Below are 19138 nucleotides of genomic sequence, written 5' to 3' on the forward strand. Positions count from 1 at the left end.
AATCATGTGAGATCTGATGAAGACATGATTTCAGCAGTGCATTTTATAATGGATAAAACGTTCAAGTATATTCATGAATCCACAAACAAATGGCACCAAAATGTTGTAACATTAATAACATTGTAATATTCACCTGTAGTCATATATTCCAATGCAACTTATGAAACATAGTCCGATATGTCCTCTGTTATAAACTGTTGGCTGGTCACAGTAAAGATTAAATAACATAAATGTCAGTAAAACATTGACAACACGTTTTGACCTTTTTTGAATCTATTGATTTTGCAAATACATGTACAAGATGAAGAAATAAGGTCATACATTTAGAACACGGAAAAATATGAGTTTAAAGAGGGCCGGGTGGGAAATATGGAGTAGTTGATTCGATTTATTGTTTTTGTTTTGGGCACCAACCTCTTTATTATTACATGTCTAACAAAAGTCCTGAGCCTACCGACTTCAATCGGGTGCAAATGCCAAAGCTAAATCAATTGTTTCTTTGCATTTGCAGCGTTCAACCTGATGAATCTGAGTTAGGCAACCAGCCAGCCCTTTCATCATCTACACTAACACAGCAAAGGAGAGATTGGGCTTATTCCTAGAGGTTAAGAGATTATGTAATTTATATAATTCAAAATAAACACTGTTTGGTTCTTGTGCACTCCATAAATCCTTAACTGTTATGGATTACATATCTAAAGTGTTGCTGTGCTATTCATTCTGTGTGGGTATGTGTGCATACAAACTGCATCTGTAGTTTCAGGCCTGCGTCACAAGATGGCAGCGTCTGCATTTCAAGTAGAAGCAACTTACTGAATGTTTGTGCAACATATTGCTGCAAATGATTCACAAGGAAGAATGAAAAGAGGAATGAAGGGACTTTGTCAACTGAAATGTAGAGCTAATCTGACACACAGTACAACCCACCGGGATTGCAACACATGTAATACAATGTTGTTTATATCGACATATCCAATACCTATCTGCAACAGTGTAAACATGGAGACTCATGGTTATCTTTTTTACAAGTTTGATCAAACATAACTGGATTTTCAAAACATACTGGCTTGTTTATTACTGAGGGAGACATACTGTATTGGCATGTGGAAACCAAGATATTACCAAAGTTGCATTCCAAAAACAGTGTTTCCCACATCCACTATCTGTATAAGCCCCGCTTGCAAAACACTCATACTCAGGGGTTAAATTGGGATTTGATATGTGGGGGGGCTGAGCTCTGTTTGAAGGTGCGAGGGGGGGGGGGGGGGGGGCTCGACGCTCCTGAATTGTCAACCGGGGGGTTGTGGCATTTAAAATTGTTTTAAATATAGGGCGTGCAGGTGTTGTGCCGCGGGTTGAAGGCTTGCCGTAGATTGAAGCCCTGTTCGCCGGGACGCGCAAAGGTGACGTCATCGCCTGGATTGAGCGTTTATTGCGCTTTTTTCTCTCTTTAGAATGATATATTTCCCATCAGATTAAACAGCAAACGGCTGAATAAATAATATGCATACAATTGTGAGGTGGCTCGTTTTAAGGACACAATCTTCGTATTGGATCAAACTTCCGGTTTTGAGTGAAGTCCCACTCTGTTATGTTCCTCCTTCCTACAGAACAGACAATGAAAGGATAAGATGTCATTTGTCAGTATAGTCCTATTTCTTAAAACCTTCTCTGTTGTTTAAGTGTCTGATACCTGCCTATTGATAACCACGAATAGTAAGCAATGATATAACAGTAATGATATAACCTATATGATAATGTCAGACACTGTGTTATTTTCAATCAAGCCTTAAAGATAATGTGTTCAAACTGGCTTCACTCGCTTTGATTGCTCCTTTGAATGTAATGTTCCTCTGTGGTTTCCTACTCGATGCATGTTTGTATTGTAATGCCACTCATATTTTATTTTAAAGTGACATTGAATATTTTGAAAGGTGCCTTAAAATAAAGTGTATTATTGATCTTATATCTGTGCCTATATCACACTATTAATGTTCCTTATTTTAGACTAGGTTAATCCTGGTGTCAATAGGGAAGATCTGCACTGTTCTCTACATAACTTGTTCAGCAGAGCAGGTATTTCTCCTGCCAGATATGGCACCCCCCCTACAACTTTGTCCAGGACAGTCACACCGTCACCAAAATCATACTGGTGTTTGCTGTTCCCCTCTAGTTTGTGCTCGCAAAAGCATTTTACTCTGGGCGCAGCTGGTACAAAATTATAGGGGGGCTTCCATATCCGGCAGCCAGCCACAACTTCTTCTCTGCCGGATATGGAAGCCCCTCTTTAGTTTTTCACCTGCTGGGCCCAGAGTGAAATGCTTTGGTGAGCATAAACTAGAGGGGAACAGGCAACACCAGAGTGATTTTGGTGAGTCTATGACTATCCTGGACAAAATGATAGGGGGGGGGGTTCAAATCTGGCAGGAGAAATACCTGCTCTGCTGAACATGTTATGTAGAGAACAGTGCAGATCTTCCCTATTGACACCACGAAAAACCTAGTCTAAAATAAGGAACATTAATAGTGTGATAGAGGCACAGATATAAGATCAATAATACACTTTATTTTAGGGCACCTTTCAAAGCATTCAATGTCACCTTACAATACAATAACAAATAAAATATGAGTGGCATTACAATACGAACATGTGTTGAGTAGGAAACCACAGAGGAACATGACATTCAAAGGAGCAATTAAAGCGAGTGAAGCGAGTTTGAACACATTATCTTTTAGGCTTGATTGCAAAGGTGACGTATACAACAAACGCCTCCCAGCCTTCTTACAGTGCAGACGCGTTTCTGCTTGCTCTTCTACTTTTTTATGCTGTTTTTCTATTTTCTTTTTCTGAAAACTTCGAGCAGCGGCTCCTGGACATTAACTTATCACTGCGACAGTTATTCTTCGTAAATAGACGGAGGGTTTCAGCCATATTTCAATATTTTTACGACGACCTCAGTCTTACAGTGGCGTGGCCTATCAACAGCTAAAGCCTGGTACAGCAAGCTATTTAGCTTAAGCTAGAAAATACAACGGTTGGGAGTTAACGTGGAAGTGAATGGACTAGGTTGGAATGACACCACTTTACCAGTGTTGCAAAAATAATGGACAAAGATATGCTAACTCAAAGCTAGTTAGCAGCTACAAGGATTCCAATGAAAGGAGGACTGTGTACCGGGTAATACATCTACAAGTGGTAGTCCTCCCTCGAACTCTCTGGGTGCAAGACCGAAGAGTAAATCATTTCCATGGGATTTGGGAGGACGAATAACAGGCAGAGCCCAGCGCTCTGAAATCTGTGATGTGACCGGCTGGCCTGCATTGTTATCACCCAGGAAGAGCGCCTCTTCAACCCCTATTCATACTAGGAAACAGCCGTGGACAGCTGCTGAAGGGAGAACTAAAAACAATCCTCCTAAACTACAGAGTGTGCCAATCCAGAACAGATACGCTCCGCTGACCGAGAACCGGAAATCTCTTTCTGATGACCTGGATAACCTGTCCTCTTCACACAGCAGGGTAAGGACCAATAGCTACTCCAAAAGTAAAAGGCTAGAGGGAAAGCTAACGACTGGGCCTGAAACTGTGATTGTGGGTGACTCTGCTGTAAGAGATGTAAAAGGTCTGTGTTGTAAGAACAACACCAAAGTACTCTGTTTTCCCAAGGATGTGGTCTCTGACTTGGCTGAGAAAATCCTGCATATTGGGGCTTAACATCCGACTGTGAAGAATGTGGTACTGCACATTGGAACAAATGATGTTGTGAAACAACAGTCAGAAGTGCTGAAAAAAGACTTTAAATGTCCGTTGGAAACTGTCAGCTCTCTAAATGCAGAGGTGTTCATCAGTGGCCCTCTACCGCCAGTCAGAAGAGGAGTGGAGAGATTCAGCAGATTGTTTGCACTGAACACCTGGCTTTCAACTGTCTGTACTGACCATTCTGTTCATTTTATTGACAACTTTAACTTTTTCTGGGACCGCAGACATCTTTTTAAGGCAAATGGAGTTTGCCTGAACAAGTCAGGAGTGAAATTGTTTATCTCTAATATATTCAACTGCCTGTGTCATCAATATGTTCCCTCTGCCAAGGACAAGCAACAAGAGGAATCAAAACAAGAGAAAGACCCAACACATCGCTCAGAAAACCCTGAAGAAGTATCACGGCACCCGCCTGAGGAATGTTCTGATTATGGGAGACCTATGGAGGAGTCTCCACCGCCCTTCACCCCCCCTATCACCCCTGAGGATACTCTTCCTTCACCCCACAGCTCTCTCTACTCTCTGCTCACCCTTTAACCCTCGCCCACCCTCCTGGAGATCGCTGAACACACGAAGGAGATACAGAGGGTTGGCACCGATTCCTTCCTGGAGTTCAAAGACCAAACTAAGGCGATACGCAGGGCTGGCAGCATGTCCTTTGCCCCCGCTCCTCAACGACGCCCACCAAAATTACCAAAGCAGAGACGCGCACCATCTCCCCCATCTTCATCACCGTGCCTACATCAACCACCTTCTCCCCCTGGACGCGCACCAACACCCCCGTCACCATGCCTACCACAATCATCCGGACCAAAACGTCCATATATGGTGCTTTAAATATCTCTGTTTGCGCTCACAACTAAACATTAACAGGGGATGAATTTGCGATCAGGTGTAACGGCGGACAAACAACTTTACCACGCAAGAAACGGACAACAAACAATTTGCGTCCCCACAATGGCGGAAGTAGGAGAAATAAAACATCCGATGCTCGAAATGAAGGAAACAATATCGAAAGAGATCAAAGACTTCAGAATGGATCTCAATGAATTTCGAGCTGAGACGGATAAGGAACAGAACTACGCACAAATCAAACAAAAACGAGCGACAGAGTGGATCAGGTGGAGTGCCGTGTCGGTGAGATGCATGACACAGAAATACTTCACCAACAATCAATTAAATATCTGCTAAATAAAGTCTCAGAGTTAGAAGAACGCAATGACTACCTGGAAAATAAGACCAGGCAAAACAATGCGCGTATATTCAACATACCAGAGAAAAGTGAAGGAGAGAATATGTCAACTTTTCTGAAAAAACTATTCAACAAGGTGCTTAAAATACCGGGAGATTTTAACATCACCAGAGCGCACCGGGAGTACAGAGAAGTTAAGGATCGTGCCAGACCGATTATTGTTGCTTTCCTAAACTTTGAGATCAAGAAGCAAATACTACAGGCTGCATGCGGAAAGAAGGAAGTAACTTATAGCTTTTTGAATTGAACCTAGCCTCGCCTATACTCTGCGCAGTCGTGTATCGTCCACCAAAGTACAATAATGATTTTATAACTGACTTTTCTGACTTTCTGTCCGGGATCATGGTGAAATATGATCGTGTTTTGATCTGCGGAGACTTTAATGTCCATGTGTGCTGCAAGTCTAAACCTATGGTTAGGGATTTTTTAAACCTCCTTGTTAAGCTCCGTAATTGCTTTTCAGAACTGAACCCACAATACAAACACGGACAGAAAACAGGAGTTTGCAGCAAAAGGTTTTATTTCCAATGGTGACAGGGGAAACTAACTGTGTTGATATATTCCAGGAAAGGGAATAAGTCAGCGAGGGAATGGAGATCCTCAGCCGAGGCTCCGGAGTGAGCTGGGGATATCGCCAGGCAGACGAAAGGTGGCTTGAGCCTGAGTCTTTACGCTCCCGAGAGTGAGTTGGTTGGAGTAGGAGTTGTGTTTGTCCTACCAGACTGGAGTGTGGCGAGCAGGGGTTTCAGAGCCGAGGGGAGCGAGCAGGCTGGATCAGGTAGCGTGGAGAGCGGATGATTCCGACGAGGAAGTGGCTGGACGTGGCAAGCGGAGGAGGTGATGATGGATTCAGTGTAATCTTGACGACGAACTGGTGAAGACTGGATGAGGAGACCGGGTTAATAAACAGGTGTGGATGAGTAGATGATCAGGATGAATGAGAAGCAGCTGCGGAGATGAATTGGCGGGAATCAGAAGTAGGTCAGCCACGCCCAGCCCGGGAGACAAACACAGACAGACTGACATGAACAGACAACAAACAAAAAACGGAAGCAGAAGGAGGGAGTACTGCAAATCCTTACAGTACCCCCCCTCAACGGGAGCCTCCTGGCGACCACCAGGCCTGTCAGGATGGGCCCTGTGGAATTCCCTGACCATGACGTGGTCCATGATTCGAGAACGAGGAACCCAACAACGTTCCTCCAAGTTGTAGCCCTCCCAGTCCACTAAGTATTGTAGACCCCTACCCCAGCATCTAACATCCAGGAGACGCCGCACGGAGTAGGCTGGATGGTTATCGATGACACGGGGGGGAGGAGGGGGAACGGCCGGAGGGCACAGGTCGCTGATGAGAGCTGGCTTGATTTGAGAGACATGGAAAGTGGGATGGATTCTCATATTTCTGGGGAGCCTTAAACGGACAGCAGAGGGATTGATGAGTCGCACAATGGGGAAGGGACCAATAAACCGAGGGGACAGTTTCTTGGACTCGGTGAGGAGGGGGATGTTCTTGGCGGACAACCACACCGATTGGCCAAGGGCGTAAGGGGGAGCAACCTGTCGACGGCGGTTGGCCAACTGTTGACTCCTGGCGGAAGCTTGGAGGAGAGCCAAGCGGGTGTCCTTCCAGATCTTGCGGCAACGTTGGACATGTTGCTGGACAGAAGGAACAGCCAACTCACTCTCCTCTTCGGGGAACAGGGGTGGCTGGTATCCCAGAGAGGCTTCAAAGGGTGAGAGTCCCGTGGCAGATGAGGTGAGGGAATTATGAGAGTATTCCACCCACGGTAGATGGGAGTTCCAGGTCCTCTGATTACTGTTGGCCACACAGCGGAGAGCAGATTCCAGGTCCTGATTTGCCCTCTCAGTTTGGCCGTTGGACTGGGGATGAAAGCCAGATGTTAGACTAACTGAAGCTCCAAGAGATTGACAAAAAGCCTTCCAAACCTGAGATGTGAATTGTGGACCACGGTCGGAGACAATGTCAGCTGGGATACCGTGTAGACGGAAAACATGCTGGGTTAGATGCTTGGAGGTCTCCAGGGCTGAAGGGAGCTTGGGTAGAGCAACAAAGTGTGCGCACTTAGAGAAGCGATCGACGACTGTCAGAATGGTTGTGTTCCCCTGAGAGGGAGGCAGACCGGTGACAAAGTCCAGGGCTATATGTGACCAGGGTCGACTAGGGATTGGAAGGGGTTGGAGCAGCCCAGCGGGTTTCTGATGGGAGGCCTTGTTACTAGCACAGGTTGTGCAAGCTGACACAAACTCCCTTGTGTCTCTGTCGACTGTAGGCCACCAGAAGTGTCTTCGGAGGAGAGAAAGTGTTCGATTGGCACCGGGATGATTAGATAAACGGGAACTGTGGACCCACTGCAGGACTTGGGAACGAACAGAGTCGGGAACAAACTGACGGTTAGGCGGACCTCTTCCTGGGTCGGGTTGTTCCAAAAGGGCCTCTTGAATGGAATTACTAATCTCCCAGGTGATGGCCCCCACAACACAACTCAGGGGGAGTATTGAGTCAGCAGAGGTTACTGGACTCACAGACGAGAACGATCTGGACAGAGCATCGGGCTTGGTATTTTTGGAACCAGGGCGATAGGTGAGGGAGAAGTTGAAGCGGCCGAAGAAGAGAGCCCACCTAGCTTGTCGGGAGTTCAGCCGCTTGGCTGACTGGATGTATTCCAAATTGTTATGGTCCGTCCAAACCAGAAATGGCTGCTCGCTGCCCCCGAGCCAGTGTCTCCACTCCTCCAAAGCCATCTTCACTGCCAGCAGTTCCTTGTTGCCCACATCATAGTTTCTCTCCGCAGGGGAGAGACGGCGAGAGAAACAAGCACACGGGTGAAGCTTGTTGTTTGGCCCTGCTGTCTGAGACAGGACAGCGCCGACTCCGATGTCAGATGCGTCAACCTCAACAACAAATTGTCTGCTGGAGTCCGGCTGGATGAGGATGGGGGCAGAAGTGAACAGAGACTTGAGTCTGAGAAAGGCCTCGTTAGCCTCAGAGGTCCAGGAGAACTTGACCTTGATGGAAGTGAGACTGGAGAGTGGAGCTGCGATCCTGCTGAAGTCTTTAATGAACCGGCAATCAAAATTGGCGAAACCCAGGAACCTCTGTAATTCCTTCCGCGTCATGGGGACTGGCCACTCGGAGACAGCAAGAATCATTCCAGGATCCGCCTCCAGCCTGCCTTGTCTGATGATAAATCCAAGGAAGCTGACACGTTCCTGGTTAAACTCACACTTCTCAGCCTTGACGTACAGCTTGTTCTCTAGCAGTCTCTGTAGAACCTGGCTGACGTGATTCTGGTGTTCCTCCAGGCTCTTGGAAAAGATCAAGATATCGTCGATGTAAACAAAAACAAACCGGTTGAGGAAATCCCGCAAAACATCATTCACCATGGACTGAAAAACTGCTGGGGCATTTGAAAGTCCGAAGGGCATGACGAGGTACTCAAAGTGGCCAAGGGGAGTGTTAAAGGCGGTCTTCCACTCATCACCTTGGCGGATCCGAACCAAGTGGTAAGCGTTTCTGAGATCCAGTTTTGAGAAGATGGTGGCACCTTGGAGAGGCTCAAAAGCAGAGTTAATCAGGGGAAGTGGGTAACTGTTCTTCACAGTGATGTTATTCAATCCACGGAAGTCAATACAGGGACGTAGTGATTTATCCTTCTTGTCCACGAAGAAAAACCCCGCACCCAGAGGGGAGGAAGAAGGACGGATTATTCCAGAAGCCAGAGAATCACTGATATATTTCTCCATGGCCTCTCTCTCAGGCCGGGACAGATTATAGAGTTTGCTTGTTGGTAACTGCGCTCCAGGAAGCAAATCGACGGGGCAGTCATATGGACGGTGAGGAGGGACAGAAAGAGCCTTATCCTTGCAGAAAACTTCCCCCAGCTTGTGGTAAACCTCAGGTACGCCAGATAAATCCACATCAGAAGAATCACAAGGAGCAGACACTGGTTTAGCAGGAAATGGAGGTACAGCTGATTGCAAACAGTTAAGGTGACACTTCTGATTCCAAGCAATTATCCTTCCTCCAGCCCAATCAATATGAGGGTTGTGAGCGTGAAGCCAAGGGTAACCAAGAACCAACGGGGTAGATGGAGCGGAAATGACCTTGAGTTGGATCTGTTCTCTGTGATTCCCCGAAATAAACAGAGTTACAGGTAAAGTCTGCTGGGTCACCCTAGAGATGCGTTGGCCATTTAAGGCATAAGCAGTCAAGGGGTCCAAAAAGGATTCCAATTTAATTCCCAGCTGGTTGGCAAGCTCCAGGTCCACAAAACTGTCCTCAGCACCAGAGTCTATGAGGGCGGAAAGGGGCAAGGTCTGAGAGTTGGAACAGAGTTTGGCAGGTATGAGGAAACGGCGCAAAGTAGGGGCAATAATTGAGGTAAGAAGTGTACTCGTCAGGACCCCCAAATTCACCGACGAGCACCTGCGTTTGGGCGGACAGGGCAGCCGGCAAGGAGATGCCCCCGTTTGCCACAATACAGGCACTCTCCTTCCCTCATGCGGCGAAGGCGCTCCTCAGGTGATAATCCTGCACCTCCCACCTGCATCGCTTCCTCCTTATCCCAGGTGGGCACGTGAGATGGCGAGGAAAACGCAGAATGTGTGCGATCAAAGGGAGCACTTCTGGGAGGACAGCTCGGCTTACTGGAAAAGGCACTTGGTGGACGCTGTTTTCGCTCCGCACAACGTTCCCTTAACCAGCTGTCGAGACGAGAAACCAAATCAATCAGGATTGAAGGTCTGCTGGCACATCTCGAGCAGCCAGCTCGTCCTTCAGTTGCTCCTTTAATTCTTTAACGAACACTGCCCTAAGAGCCGCCTCGTCCCATCGGGCTTCTGCTGCCAGTGTACGAAACTCAATCGAGTAATCTGCCACGGTCCGATTCCCCTGCTGTATCTTTAGCAGACGATTGTCAGCCGAGCCAGAATAGTCAGGGTGATCAAAAACTAAAGACAGTTGATCAGAAAAAACGCCAAAAGAAAGGCTGTCATAATCCACTGATGAACTTAGTGCCTCAGCCCAGGTTAAGGCTTTACCACGAAGCAAACTCAACACATAGTTTATCTTGGTAACATCAGAAGAAAAAGACTGGGGGCGCTGGCGAAACACCTTGCTGAACTGAAAGATAAATCCCCTGCATTTCTCCACCTCACCATGAAACGGCTCAGGGTCGGTGATGGGGAAATCCCGGCATGGAGTAGGTACTGGAGGGGGATTAGAGGTGGCAGGAGTTATAGCTGCTGTCGTCAGGTTGGAGATCTGAGCAGCCAGGTTAGAGATGTGCAGAGCCATGGATTGGTTACTTTCCACCAATGCACGGATTAACTGTTCATGTTGACCCAAAATATTGCCTTGATGAGACAGGGCGTGTTGGACAGTGGAGGAGTCCGGTCCAGTGTTTGTGGGGTTCATATTATGACCAGTTCGTTCTGTTAAGCTCCGTAATTGCTTTTCAGAACTGAACCCACAATACAAACACGGACAGAAAACAGGAGTTTGCAGCAAAAGGTTTTATTTCCAATGGTGACAGGGGAAACTAACTGTGTTGATATATTCCAGGAAAGGGAATACGTCAGCGAGGGAATGGAGATCCTCAGCCGAGGCTTCGGAGTGAGCTGGGGATATCGCCAGGCAGACGAAAGGTGGCTTGAGCCTGAGTCTTTACGCTCCCGAGAGTGAGTTGGTTGGAGTAGGAGTTGTGTTTGTCCTACCAGACTGGAGTGTGGCGAGCAGGGGTTTCAGAGCCGAGGGGAGCGAGCAGGCTGGATCAGGTAGCGTGGAGAGCGGATGATTCCGACGAGGAAGTGGCTGGACGTGGCAAGCGGAGGAGGTGATGATGGATTCAGTGTAATCTTGACGACGAACTGGTGAAGACTGGATGAGGAGACCGGGTTAATAAACAGGTGTGGATGAGTAGATGATCAGGATGAATGAGAAGCAGCTGCGGAGATGAATTGGCGGGAATCAGAAGTAGGTCAGCCACGCCCAGCCCGGGAGACAAACACAGACAGACTGACAACAACAGACAACAAACAAAACAGGAAGCAGAAGGAGGGAGTACTGCAAATCCTTACACTCCTCGACTCTTTCGGTCTCATTCAGTCTGTGGCTGGCCCAACACATGATAAAGGACACACCTTAGACTTAGTATTATCGTTTGGATTGTCTATCTCTGTGGATGAAATCTGTGCAGGAACGCGTATCTCAGACCATTTACCAGTTCTATTTACAACCTCGATCCCTTCTGTAGGAGTCGAATCACGTGCTCCTGCGCGTTGTCTGCGTTCAATTAACCCCTTGACTGCCTCACAGTTTTCAGATGCTTTTTATACTTATCCGATTTGTAAATTAGAGGTGAACTGTGCTTTTAGTGCGGATGAGCTTATCTCCATGTTTGACTCAACATGTACACTAATACTGGATTCTGTTGCTCCTTTTACGCTTAGACGCAACAAAGTTCTCTCAGAGCCGTGGCTCAATGATTGTACTCGCGCTTGTAGACGCGCTTGTAGGCGTGCAGAGAGAAAATGGAAAAAGGATAAACTTCATGTCTCCTTAGAAATTCTTCGTGCTTGCCTTTCCGATTATCAGATGGCAGTCAAAGCCAACACAGAGTATATTTCTCTGTTCATCTCCAAAAACAGCCATAAACCTCAAGTTCTTTTTGATGTCCTCAATTCGATCATTAATCCTTGTGATGCTTCTCCAATTGTGCCATCGACTACTCTCTGCGATACAGTTCTTACATTTTTTATTGAAAAAGTATCTGCTCTTAGGCTAGCCTATACTAGTGCTACCCCAGATCCTGCTCCCTTTCTGTGCCCTGCTGTCCTCGACCACTTTGAGCCTGTATCCCTCTCTTCTCTCTCGGAAGTAGTCAAGCACCTGCGGCTGACAAACTGCACCTCAGACAGCATTCCCTCTCGCTTCCTTAGAGATGTTTTTGAATCAGTTGGAGCAAGTGTTTTATTGCTTGTAAACACTTCTCTTAGCTCAGGATGTGTCCAAGCTGCCTTCAAACATGACGTGGTCAAGCCACTACTTAAAAAGAAAAATCTCGATCCCTCCATACTTGCAAATTTCAGGCCCATCTCCTAGCTACCCTTTTTATCTAAAGCCCTGGAGCGAGTAGTCTACGCCCAGTTGCAGTCATTTTTAACCTCGCATGGTATCCATGAAAAGTTTCAGTCTGGCTTTAAACCTATGCATAGTACTGAAACAGCCCTTTTAAGAGTTTTTAATGATCTGCTCTTAGCCGCCGATTCAGGCAGCCCAGCTGTTTTGGTGCTGTTGGATTTAACTGCTGCCTTGGACACTGTGGATCATAGTATCCTGTTGTCACGGCTTGAACAGTCCGCAGGCATTACAGGCTCTGCTCTTGCATGGTTCATGTCTTATTTGACGGACCGTAGCTTCTCAGTGCAGTTAGGTGCCTTCTCCTCTGCCAAAGCCCCTCTTACCTGTGGGGTTCCCCAAGGCTCGATTCTGGGCCCCATCCTTTTTCTATTGTACATACTGCCCCTAGGTTCAATTCTTACAAAACATAATATCCCCTTCCATTGTTACGCTGATGATGTACAGATGTGTCTGCCTCTCAATCAAAATGCAAACTCATTACAGCAGTTGAAGGACTGCTTAACAGAGATTAAATCCTGACTGAGCCAAAACTTCCTCACCCTCAATGAGAGTAAGACCGAGGTCATCTTTTTTGCACCCCAACCAACGGTCTCCCCGGTTGATATTCTGGGCTCCCTCAATACAAATATCTTCCCCTCTGTTATGAACCTTGGAGTGACCTTCAACAGCGCCTTTAAATTTGATAAGCAGTTTAGCACCGTAGTCAAGACCTGCTTTTTCAAAATACGACTATTGGCTAAGACCAAGTCGTTTTTATCTTTTAAAGACCTAGAAAGGGTTATTAACGCCTTTGTTACCTCAAGACTGGATTACTGCAATGCTCTGTATGTGGGTATGGATCAGGCCTCAATTAGACGCCTGCAGCTAGTTCAGAATGCAGCTGCACGTCTTCTCACTGGCCATAAAAAGCGCAATCATATCACCCCAATTCTGGCTTCATTGCACTGGCTTCCCGTTCGGTTCAGAATATATTTTAAACTCCTTGTATTTGTTTTTAAAGCCCTAAATGGGCTGGCTCCTGCCTATATAGCTGAACTCCTCCATCGCTACACCCCAGGCAGAGCCTTAAGGTCGGCTGATCAGCCGATCACCCGAGGGCATCGACCTTTCGCAGCGGCTGGCCCTAGGCTCTGAAATACTCTGCCCCTCCAGGTGAGGTCGGCCTAGACCCTGGGGGTTTTTAAATCAACACTTAAAACTCCCTTTTTCTCTTTGGCTTTTGTTTAATAATCTATTTATTCATTTATTTATTTATTTAGTTATTTATTTATTCATTTAGTTTAGTTTATTTTAATATTTATAACATAACATAGAATTTCATAAAGTATAGTTTTAGTTTATACATTATTCAAATATAGAAATAGTAGATAGGATTACTTAAAATATAGTACCTTATATTTCATCTTTTTTCCCTTCAGACCCTTGTGGTTTATTCTTAAAAATCCTTACCCTTACCCCCCATTTTCCCTCTGCTGGTCTATGGCCTTGTAGAGGGTAACAGGGTACCGAGTCGCTTAGATAAGCGGGGGAGTGCATCTGACGAAGAGATAGGTTGTTGTGCTCCCTATCTCTGTTTCTTATCCTATATCTAATAGAACTGCTCGGGTCTTGATAGATTGAGTGGGGAAGTTCATGAGATCTTTCTAGAGCGTTATTAAGAATAACTTTTATCCAATGACCTTTTCCCTCTCTGTCTGTGTCTGTGTATTCTCTTGTTCCGATTAACCCAGCCAAATCTTTTTTCTTGTTTTGTATCTATATCTACGCCGGGATCCGGAGTCGAGGCTGATCCTCTTGCTGTGGTCCTGTGTCTTGGATCCTCTATCCTGAGTTCTGAATTAAATCGTGGACTTCGGGTCGTGGCTGAACCTGTCTCTGCGGTCCTGCCTTGGGTCTCGTCATGCTGCTTCCCTGATGGCTTCCACAGGATTGTAGCTGACATTCTCGTGGATTCATCTTCTTATTACAGACACATGCATTTCCTAACATTCGGTCTATATGCTGTAAAATGTATTATATCTTCGATTTCCACACGGCATCTATTGCACGTCTGTCCGTCCTGGGAGAGGGATCCCTCCTCTGTTGCTCTCCCTGAGGTTTCTCCCATGTTCCCTTTTAACTGTGGGGTTTCTCTGGAAACGTTTCCTTGTACGATATGAGGGTCTAAGGACAGAGGGTCTAAGGACAGAGGGTCTAAGGACAGAGGGTCTAAGGACAGAGGGTCTGAGGACAGAGGGTCTAAGGACAGAGGGTCTAAGGACAGAGGGTCTAAGGACAGAGGGTCTAAGGACAGAGGGTGTCGTTTTTCTCATACTGATATTCTGAACAATCTGTGTTGATGTATTTGCTGTAAAGTGTCTCTACTGTAGGCTTTTTTATTATATGTACAGCACTTTGGCTCCACCAAAAATCGTTTATAAATGTGCTATATAAATAAAATTTGATTTGATTTGAACGTACACAGATATAACTGGGCATGCTTCTCTCAAGCTAGTATTGCCTAGTCATGTGATGCATAGGCATGTCCTGATTGATTTAAATCTTATCGTACGAACAGACGGACGGACAAACGGACACACACATGTCACTTATAGAAGCGGCTGCACCGCTTAATAAGGCTAAACAATACAAAAATAACTATAGTTTTACTGTTTATAACTCAACTCAGCATGAGCATAGCTTTCATTAGAGCCTAATATGAAGGCTCTATGACAACATTGAATAATTGACCTTTTGGAGCTGAAAAATTGGCAGACATCTTGGATTTGAAGAAAGATAGGTCAAATCATCAAAACAACATCAAATATGAATTTCTCGACCCAAAAAGTGCCAGAAACCATGTATTGAACAACATTTTTGCGAGTGGCATGGGGGCTAAAAAACATGTAAACCCTTCATAGATGACAAATCCACTGTGAAACGAACCTCCGCTCTCCACGGTCACGCGATTGCTGGAGATGACCAAACTATAACATGGAAATACTCAAGTAAAGTACAAGGACCTCAGAATTGTACTGAAGTACAGTACTTCAGTAAATGTACTTAGTTACCTCTGGGTTAACGGAACAACACGTTTCATTTTGAGGTCAGAAACAACATTTAAAAAAATGTAGACGAACAAACCTCAAGAACTTTAGGTTTAAGCAATGTGGAGGGTGACAAAGCTATATTGTATATTCCAACATTTAAGACTCATTTTATTGGACATTGCTTTATGATTTGCCTAATAAAGTTAAATATTGCACAGGCTGAAATAAAAGCTACTAATAATTGCTATACTTGATGATTAATTGAGTCATTTTTCAGCTTTAGAGAGGCAGCCTAACGCTCACAGCAGGCTGTTGGTGCTGTTTCATCAGAAGGCTTCTGACCTAATGGAGAAGATCTGCAGGCTTAGGTTTAGTTTAAGAAGAGTTTTTGGTTTGGTTTGGTTTGAGTGGAATTTCTCAAAAGCTTCAACCTACAAGGCACTTGAGGCCCCGAACAAAATGTGGATATAACAAGGTCTTAATCCGTATTGAGAAATATAGATGACTTAGAGTCAATCCTGTTGATACTGTATGTTTGAGAGTATTTTGTTTTCAATGGCACCAGCGAGATATTCATAGTTATGTAACCTGAATATTTTCTCCCGTTCATCAAAATTCCACAATGGGAAATGGTATTTCTGATGTCCCCTGACAGTGATATTCTGCTGAGGGCAGTTTTTGACTTAATGTTTTAGTGTGTTATTTTATAAAGAGTCTGCTTGAACCACCTTTTCAATATTTGGTTTCTATAAATATACGTTTTACTGCATTTGACACAATGGGCAAGTTTATTTGTACAGCACCTTTCAACAACAGAGCAAAACAACATTATTTACATCAGACAGGCATGAAGAAAATATATATATAATGTATACATAAAGTACATAAAGAGAGTATAAGGCGTCAAAAGGCTTTCTTCTCAGATCCAAACATGCTGTCATATTGTCCTTCCAGCTGACAACTATGTAAGGATGAATCGTACTACATTTCAGGAACTGGACTTTATGTTAAATGTGTTTCAGCTTATTGACAAATGAACACTTCTGACATCTTAAAATAGAAATGCTTTCCAGATTTAATTTGTTGCCTTGTGTGTAAAAAGTGCCAAAGAGATTTTTTTGTAAACCTAACAAATCACAAACTTGACAATTTGTCACTCAAAGATTTAATCCGTCAAGTTTTAACTCTTACATTTACTACACACATTAGATACACATGCTATTGTTACAGTATCATTTCCTCCAGGTGTTATTGATGCTGAGGAAATGAAATACATGACTTTAACGTTAGCACCTTACACTTTACCAAAGAGAAGACTCTTACATATGATGCGGATTTTTGTTAAATTCAGTCCATATATTAAAGGGTTGAAGAGCGGTGGGAATGTGATCAAGTACAGAGATAAAATAATACGCAACATGCTGGGAACACCGCTCATATCAAACCTGCTCTGTATTATTTCAAAAAAAGCCCCGAAGGAGAAGTTGAACAGGGAAACAAGGTGAGGTGTGCAGGTGCTGACAGCTTTCTGTCTGGTCTGTTTGGAGCCAGAGAAACACACTCTGAGGATCTTAATGTACGAGTAAAACATTAAAATTATGAGAGCAACTATAACAGTACACGTGTAAACAAGTCCATACACATTATTGACTGTAGTGTCAGAGCAGGCCAGTTTAACAATGGGGAAGTTATCACAGTACACTTTGTTAATGATGTTCCCACACAGCTGTAAAGAGGCACTCAGTGATATCATGATAACTACATGAAGAATGGGGAAAAACCAGGTTAGAGCAATAAACATGGCAGCTTTGGTACAAGTCATACGTGTGTTATAATGCAGAGGATGACAGATAGCAAGATATCTGTCATAAGACATGATAGCTAAATTATAAAACTGTACATTTCCATATGTATACACAGAGAAAACCTGCAGGAAGCAAAGCGGAGCAGAAACAGTGTGAATGTCAGAGAGGATCTGAACCAGAAGGAATGGAAACAACCCTGTACTACCACACAGTTCATTTACAAACAGGCTGCACAGAAAAAGGTACATAGGTTCATGTAAGCTCCTGTTCACACAGATAACCACAATCAGCAACACGTTGGCAACAATAATACAAATATAAAAAGTCATAATAATCAGAAATATTACATATTTAAGTAGCCCGACATCAAAGTAGGCATCTAAAGTGAAATGTGAAACCTGTGTTGAGTTCATCAGGATCATCTGATCATTTCAAAGAGTATGAACAATTTACAATTTAATTTTTTTTTTTAAACTTGCACAAATTAAACTATTTCAAATTAACGATTCTGGACTTATATTTTAAGACTTTTGAAGTAAAGGAAACATTCAGGATAGAAAATATAGAACAGTTAATGACAGTGTGAATACTTACACTGACCTGCAGGCAGCTGAAGTCACACAGTGACTGCTTTGTGAAGTGATGAAATTTCCTCTGCTTCTTTTAAACTCTTTGACTCATAGGATCACACGAGTCTGACCTCATTCCCACTGAGGTCTGAACACCCACTCTATGCTTGATGAAAAACAACTTGGATCAGAAAAAAATAAAATAATCAAATTCATTGTTTTTTTCTCATTAAAGTTTTACAAACAGTATTTTTATATACAAATTGAAACATGCTAATGCGTCGTTAGCACATGACTCACGACATATCTCGCAACAAAGTCATACCATCTGCACAAACTACATATCACATGAAAGCTGAGATTCCACAGATTCCATTGGTATAAGTCTCATCAAAAACTCACTGAACTAGCAGCCAGGAAAGAGCAAGAAAAAAACTTCGGGTTTCAAAAAGGTCAAAAATAGTTGTATTTTAATGGAATTAATACCTATAGTGATATTTCAATTAAATACAATGAGTTGTACAGTGTGGTACCTGATAAAAGTGCCCAAAGGTGAGTCCGCCTGGACCTGCCTGTGCCAAAATATAAAAAATAAATTAAAGTTTCACTAAATCACTAAAGTGTGACCTTGCCTTCTTACAGTGCAGACGCTTTTCTGCTTGCTCTTGCCTCTGCTTACTTTTTTATGCTCTGTTTCTATTTTTCTTTTCTGAAAACTTCGAGCAGCGGCTCCTGGACATTAACTTATCACTGGGACAGTTATTCTTCGTAAATAGACGGAGGGTTTCAGCCATATTTCAATATTTTTACGACGACCTCAGTCTTACAATAGCGTGGCCTAGCAACAGCTAAAGCCTGGTACTGCATGCTATTTAGCTAGTTAGCAGCAAAATGCCTCCGTTCTCTCCAGATGACTTCCATAAACTTCTACAGAAGATTGCAGAGTTGGAAATGAAAATGCAACGGTTGGAAGTTAACGTGGAAGTGAATGGACTATGTCGTTGGAATGACACCACTTTACCAGTGTTGCAAAATAATGGACAAAGGCATGCTAACTCAAAGCTAGTTAGCAGCTACAAGGATTCCAAGGAACAGGAGGGCTGTGTACCGGGTAATAAATCTACAAGTGGTAGTCCTCCCTCGAACTCTCTGGGTGCAAGACCGAAGAGTAAATCATTTCCATGGGATTTGGGAGGACGAATAACAGGCAGAGCCCAGCGCTCTGAAATCTGTGATGCGACCGGCTGGCCTGCATTGTTATCACCCAGGAAGAGCGCCTCTTCAACCGCTGTTCCTACTAGAAAACAGCAGTGGACAGCTGCTGAAGGGAGAACTACAAACAATCCTCCTAAACCACCGAGTGTGCCAATCCAGAACAGATACGATCCACTGACCCAGAACCGGAGATCTCTTTCTGATGACCTGGATAACCTGTCCTCTTCACACAGCAGGGTAAGGACCAATAGCTACTCTAAAAGTAAAAGGCTAGAGGGAAAGCTAACGACTGGGCCTGAAACTGTGATTGTGGGTGACTCTGCTGTAAGAGATGTAAAAAGTCTGTG

At 44.4% G+C, this 19138-nt stretch overlaps 1 protein-coding gene across 1 annotated transcript; it reads right to left on the reverse strand.

The window, feature by feature from the left end:
• Nucleotides 1-16496: 16496 nt before the first annotated feature.
• LOC117532536 (olfactory receptor 4S1-like) lies at nt 16497-17429 on the reverse strand. Its single transcript, XM_034195865.1, has one exon. The coding sequence runs from the start codon at nt 17427-17429 to the stop codon at nt 16497-16499; it is 933 nt and encodes a 310-aa protein (XP_034051756.1).
• Between the last annotated feature and the right edge of the window lie 1709 nt (nt 17430-19138).

The sequence above is a fragment of the Gymnodraco acuticeps genome, unplaced genomic scaffold, assembly GCF_902827175.1.
Source record: "Gymnodraco acuticeps unplaced genomic scaffold, fGymAcu1.1, whole genome shotgun sequence".
NCBI classification, from domain to species: Eukaryota; Metazoa; Chordata; class Actinopteri; order Perciformes; family Bathydraconidae; genus Gymnodraco; species Gymnodraco acuticeps.